Source organism: Solanum tuberosum, unplaced genomic scaffold (assembly GCF_000226075.1).
Source record: "Solanum tuberosum cultivar DM 1-3 516 R44 unplaced genomic scaffold, SolTub_3.0 scf00122, whole genome shotgun sequence".
Lineage (NCBI taxonomy): Eukaryota > Viridiplantae > Streptophyta > Magnoliopsida > Solanales > Solanaceae > Solanum > Solanum tuberosum.
The window spans coordinates 456,562-463,559 of record NW_006239050.1 but is presented as its reverse complement, the minus strand read 5'-3'; the positions used below and the strand labels follow the sequence as shown (position 1 = coordinate 463,559).

The window sequence follows — 6,998 nt, the reverse complement described above, 5'->3', positions numbered from 1 at the left end:
GGGGGTGGGGTCGGATTGAGTATTGAAAATTATAATTGTTCAACAAAGGCCTTTTTTCAAGTGATTGTGGAGTAATACTCAAGAGGAAACTCCTTACTGGAAGAAAATTGTACAGATTACAAATGGTACCAGCAATTTCTGGTCTACTAATCCTGCTTAGTTCCCTCGTAGCTGTGGTTTGTGGAAGAATATAAGAGAGATTATTGGAGGAGCACAAGGAACTGATCCAGTTAAAGCTAGGGGGTAGCAAAAGAATAATTTTCTGGTATGATGATTGGCTGGGAGATACTCTTCTGAGAGACAGATTTACTCAGCTTTGCAGAAAATAGCAGGCCACGGTGAGTAATGCAGAAATAATCAAGGCATGGAAGTGAAATTTAGAAGGAATCATAATTGATTGAGAAATGAATAATATGGCTAAGCTTCTTCAACTATTGGATAGCTTACAGGTTCAGCCTGATAAATCTGATTGTCATTTTGAAAATTTGAAATTGCATAGCAGTGGAACATTCTCAAATATATCAGTTTTTGGGTATTGTATGGCGTTGGCAGATGTTATAAAAAAAAGTGCTCTTATTAAGGTACAATCTTTAGTTGGATGCTACACGTGAAGCAATTTTAACCTAGTATAACCGGCAGAGAAGAGGTTTGCATATACATAATTGATGTCACATGTGTGAAAGAAATTGAAGAAGTAACTTCTTCTTCATTGTCCAAGACCATGTCTCAGCTTCTTTCACTTGAGAAGCTAAAGTTCCCATCCTTTTACAGCTAAGTATAGTTTGATAGACTCTGGGATTTCACCCTATATGATAAAGAGAGGAGAAATGTTTGAACACATGCAGGCTGTGGTTCTAGTTTGAATCTTCATCACCATCCATTATCAAAATAAAATTCTCCCGTGCTTGACCCACTGAAAAAATCCGGCCGGCACACGTGTGTATTGGAGGGAGGGGGGGGTTAAGATATAATCAACTTAGGAAAAGTGCTCTTTTTCTAACAGCTTAAACGTTTAGAAGAGATGATCACACAACTCAACATAGTAGTAGAGCAGACAGAGGTCCAAGATTCGAGTTTCACCGCCAACCATTATTAGAAAGAATTCTCACGTGTTCGACCCATGAAAGAAGAATCAACCCTATATTAAGTACATGTTTTCTCTAACTGTTTAAACTTTTAGATGAGATGATCGCACACTACTTAACTGTCGATGCTATCGAGATATCTCTACGTCTAAGGATATTAATTTATGTCTCAAATTATCGTGAAATTGGAAAATTACTTTTGTTTGAAGGCGACTTGTGCAACCTCTATCCTATTTTTAGTCCAATGAACTATATTTTTTACTAAACACATGTTTAACACTATATCCAATAATATCCCATTTTTAATCCAATGAACCAAACATATACCAATAAAAGTGCATCCACTAAATAATCCTGTCATTATTTAATCATCGCATTATAATCCCAGTATAACTTGTTCACCAACCAAATGTTTCCCTTAAAGAATAATAAAAACGGTTCAGATAAATAACTAACTAATCAAATAAATAAGAGAAGAGAAAAGTAATTTCTAATCATAAGAGTGAAAGCAGAAAGACCCAGTTTATACAAAAAAAAACTAATAAAGACATTCTACCCCACCAAATTGGGCGCTACGCCACGAGCGACAGCTGCACCACCAAGAGTGTATTCGAGTATCAAAGCCCAACCAATTAGCCATGCGACCCTGAGTAGAGTAACATTTTCTAGTGGTTACAGACTGAAAATATCCTATTATGGAGAGAAACCATAAAAATTGATTTTCAGGATCGACTATACAACAGACTCCAAATAATTTGCCTTTGCAATGATTTTCATTTTAAAACATTTCCACCAATTAAGATATTGAGTAACAATATGCATAGATTTGACATGATAAGGAATTTCCTCTTTACCCTTCTCCAATGCAGACATACGAGTAATGATATGCACTTCCAGCAGATGGGCAGCGACACGCAAGCTCTGCGTAACAAAATGCAGAAAGAGCAGCCGCTAATCCACCAATAAAGAAGGAAACAGTGAGAGACGGTCCAGTGTGCTCTCTGGCAACTGTTCCAACAAGAATATAGACTCCAGCACCTATGGTTGCTCCAACACCTGACAGAAGTAAGGTTAACAAATCAAAGATCAGTGATGTTTAAAAATCAACGCTCACTGTCCAAATGACAGTATATCAAGGAAAAAATAAGGGAAGGTATAAGAACTAAGTATTGGCAGTCTAATTTTACTTTCAAAGCAAAAGTTAATGCAGTCCTCTATCCCCTGAATAATGAAAAACTAGCAATTAGCATTTACGTTGTCAGAAACACACTTGAAATTTACTTGACCACTCGATTATTTCAGCTAAAGTTCAGGGTGTCAGACAGAAGAAGATCCACAAAGTGAAACTGAAGATCCAGAAGAAGAGAAAGTTTATTTGTATTTCTTGATAAATTTACATCGCATGAGAATGGATACTTATACAATAAGTACTGTGACTAAAGAAGAAAAGAAAATATTACATAATCAATTACAACCAGTACTCCTATAGTTAAGCTAGGAAATCAATCAATCCACACTCCCCTCAAGTTGGTGCAAAGATGTTACACATGTCGACTTGCAAACTAGTGTATTGAAAGTCTGTTTGTTAAAAGGCCTTTGGTAAACTTATCATCTAGTTGCTTTTCTGATGGCACATGAAACAAACTCAAGACATCACTTGTAACTTTTGTTTGATGAAGTGTCAATCAATTTCAACGTGTTTTGCTTGGTCATGATGGACTGGATTATGAGTCATACTGATTGCAGCCATATTGTCACAATACAAGGAAAAGTTCCCTATTTCAAATAACCTTGATTCCTCTAGTAGCTTTTGTAACCACAAGTTCACAAACACCTTGGGTCATAACTCTATATTTTGCCTCTGCGCTTGATCTAGCAACTACACTTTACTTCTTGCTTCTCCAAGTGACCAGTTTTCCTCTGACGAGCGTACAATAACCAGATATAGATCTTCTGTCATCTAGAGATCCACCCTTATCCATGTCTGCAAAGGCTTTTGGAGGTGATCATATCTGGAAAAGTAGACCTTTCCCTGGAGCAGACTTCAAATACCACAAAATGTGAAAGACAGCTTGCAGACTTTTCAAAATCTATTTTTAAAATGTGGTTTGTCTGCCTGGTCCATGTGTTGGGACAAGCCTGTGCTTGATAGAATTGATGGTCTTTGACCAGCCACAGACGTATTATTTTGTGAAAAATACTATTAAGTATTTAATAAGTAAATTGCAGTGTGGTGTGGTGTGGTGCGGCCTCGTGTTGCGTTGGTGCGTTGATATCGTTCGTTTGTTGCCGTAATATGTTAGGTGCAATACACATGCTGCCATAATATGTTAGGGGCATACACATGCTGGCGTAATACGTTAGGGGCCCATACATGTTGTCATAGTATACTTTTGAGGCATTATATATGTTGGCGTGGACTGTCAGGGTGTTGTGTTAATTTCCTTCACTGTCATTTATGACAAGTCTCAAGTGTAGATTGTGTTGGGGGTATGTAATGTACCTGTTCAACATTTCTTTGGACTTATTGAGTATTACATTATGATATAATTCATGTGCATATTATTTTTGCGCTCGTTGTGTGTTTGTATTTTCTAACACTTGTTCTAGGAGTAATCAAAGGGTCAGGTCAAGGGATCTACCTAGGTTATATTCACGTATAACTCACTTCTTACCTGCATGTCCCACAGATACTATTGGCGATGACGAAGCTAATAGCTGATGAGTTCGCTGGAGTTGATCTATTTATTGAGGTGAGCTGTCGCATTTTTCGTGGATGCTACCAAAAGAGTCTATATCATTATTTTGTTGACGTATTTTCTTTTGGGGTTTCACACCTGGGTCTTCTATAATTCTCTTAGATGCTCCATGGTCTAGTGTGGAATTTGGGCGAGAGCTTTAAATTTATATTTTAGAGATACTAATTGTTCGTGATTAATATCATATTGTTTGGGTACTTATTTAATTTATTAAATGCTACAAATTCATGGTTAAGGTATGAAAATTGGGTTCGCCTAGCCACAGTGGGGTGTGTTGGATGCCTATCACGTCTAGGGGGGTATTTTGGAAAGTGACAAAATAACAATCAAAACTGTAGCTCTAGCAATCAAATGGGTAAGTACGAGGTAAGGTTTAAAAAAAAAAAAACTGGTAACGTAAGTACGTGGTAAATTTTGGTTTTCATCTAGCACAAGATATAGCTAATAGTACTGACACTCAAACTGAAAGGCCTCAAGCCAGTTGTCAGTCTTCTCCAAAATCTTTCTGGAACTTTTTGTGGTCACTGAAACTCAAAAACAAGTATAAACATTTCCTTAGAAAATGCATTCTTAATGTCTTACCGGTTAATGCAAATATTTCTAAGAGATTAAACACTAGTTGTGATGTTTGCAAGGTCTGTAATTAGCAACAGAAACAATTGACCATATGTTTTTTAGTTGTCTGAAACCTCAGTTAGGGAGGAAGTTTTCTCCTATCAGCTGGCCTGATTTAGAAAATATTGGGAGATTTGCTTTGTGGTGAAATGATTTTTTTGAAATGCATGCTAGTATCCAAATTCCATTGAGCTACTAACATTGAGCACTTCTCTTTTATGGAAAATATGGAAAGCGAGAAATTCATTATGTTTTAACGGTGATCATTATGAACCTATTGACATAGTTAATAAAGGCTTTATTTGATTTACATGAATATGACGATGCTTTGCAACCTTCGGCAGGTTTGACTTGTATACCTAATAGGATTTAAGATGCAACAATTACTATGGCAAAGGATGTGATTGTTGTTTTCACTGATGCAGGTTTACAAAGGGAAAAGGAAAAGTCAAGCATTGATATGGTAACTATAGATATGTGTGGTTATTTGTTTCATGCCTTTGGCACCCCTATTCAACTTGTAGGGAAAGTCATAATGCTAAAGCACTAGCAATTCGAGAGGCTTTGGAAAGAGCGCGACAAAATGATTGGTCAAAGGTTCAATACTATCAGATGCAAAGAATTTGCAAGAAATGTTACAAGAGAAGATGATAGTACCTTGGGAAATAGATAGCGTTTGTGAGGATATATGGCAATGGATGAATTCTTTTGAAGAAATCAAAAATTGTATATATTCCTCGAACATGGAATGTGTTAGCTCATAATCCAGCTAAATTCTCTATTTCCAATGTATATAGGATCTCTTGGGATTCTATTTTCCCAAGTTGGGTTGTAAATGATGCAATGGTGTCATACGTACATCTGAAACATATTATGAAGTAATTTACTGAAGAAAAAAATTATGAGAGCAAAAAATGTGAAAATTGGTCCCTTGTCTTCCACCTATTAAAGATGCTATGCCTTGTTTCAATGCTTCATGAAGTAAGCTGCAAATTCACACCAAAGCTTTCAGCCTTTCCTGCTCCTCAACATTCTTCTTATCAGCATTCCACCCATTCGAACCATAAAATAAACTTTTTTTTCCATATTTATGAACGTAAATTAAGTTTTGGTCAATCACCAAAATGATTGAGGAAAAACACAGTTTCTCCACGGGTTCACTCGCCGGAAAAGAGAAGAGTAATTGGTAAAGGTTTTTTTAATTTTATTGCTAAAGTGTGGCTTCATCTACATTTTCTGCAGTAGCTTTTACCTTCATGTTTTAGCTGAAATTTTTGGGCTTTTTAATCCCTTTACCTCATGCTAGTTCTCACTTATTTTTCTTGGTAAACATCATGACCAAAATTTGGAAAAAGGAAGCAGCTGGGAAGTAGTAATGCTTTAAACAGTTGCTAATTTTAGTTGCACAGTTATTCACTCTATTCAATTAATTCTCTTGTTTGGTATGTGGAATGAGAAAGCAATCCCGTGGCATAAATGCAGGATTATTTTACCCGCGTTTGGTTAGTGGGATAAGGATAACAATCTCATGGAATGTATTAAAATGGTGGGATTAGCTTACCCATGGAATATCCTTGTCCATCCCAATCTCAATCCCAACATTTCTATTTCTTCTATTTTGGTCCTCAAAAGTTGAGGGATTTTCCCACAATCGGCTGCCCAATTTAACTCAGGCGCAAGGATTGTAACAAAAAGCTCTTCAAATGATATTATTTTATTGTGTTTGTTTTTTTTTTGTCAATTTATATAAACTAAAAAAAGTTATAGAAACAGTCATACACAGGGTGCTATGATGTTTAGTTTACTCAGATGGCAAAAAAGGCCTGAATGAAGAAAGTTTCGGTGCATGAAGAATAAAAGCTTAGCCAATAAAGAGTAAGCAGAATTACCAATTGCTACAAGGTCAAAAAGGGAGAGTTTTCTGGCCAATTGCTGAGTTGCAAGTGTTTGCTTTGTCGGGGTTGCAGCATCAACTCGCTTTCTCCTGACCAAACATCGAAATGCAGCTGAACTATTATGTCCGCCATTGTTCATCATCTCATCCTCAAGGAACTGTGTTTATGCTGCTGTTAATTTGGGAAAATTGGAAAAATGCGTTGACAAATTTAGAGATTTGCCGTCTCACAGCTCCACTCTTATAGGCCCACCCTTCATCTCCTCTATACTTGTCCAAATTATAAAATTAATGAATAATTTTAGACTTAATTTTTAATTTATTCTTATGATTAATTATAGTTTTTTTTTTTTTGGTATACTTTTTAGGGAAAATTATATATAATAGCAAACTATTAATTCAAATTAAATGTTATAAATATAGTTTGATTTAATTGTACCCCATAGCAAACTGTTGCTATTTCGCCTCTCTCCTGGTGAATCTCGCTCGCCACTCTCATTCTCTCCCTCAGCTCTCTCGCTTTTTATACAAACGCAAATGTATAAAATGTGTTTGTGTTTGTATAAAGCGAGAAAAAATTATATATATACATATATTTTCGTTCCCCTCTGTCCCCTCTCCCAGATCTCGCTCGCCACTCTCCCA

At 36.3% G+C, this 6,998-nt stretch overlaps 1 protein-coding gene across 1 annotated transcript in view; it reads right to left on the bottom strand.

Moving 5' to 3' along the window:
• Window positions 1-6,614, bottom strand: part of LOC102599066 (cationic amino acid transporter 4, vacuolar-like) — a 31,840-nt gene extending 25,226 nt beyond the window's left edge. The window contains exons 1-3 of the mRNA XM_006350391.2: window positions 6,349-6,614; window positions 1,940-2,141; window positions 1,647-1,731 (exon numbers count right to left, since the gene is read on the bottom strand). Coding sequence (XP_006350453.1) covers window positions 1,647-1,731; window positions 1,940-2,141; window positions 6,349-6,496 — 435 coding nt within the window. The 5' untranslated portion in view covers window positions 6,497-6,614. The remainder of the gene's footprint in view (window positions 1-1,646; window positions 1,732-1,939; window positions 2,142-6,348) is intronic.
• Window positions 6,615-6,998: the final 384 nt, after the last annotated feature.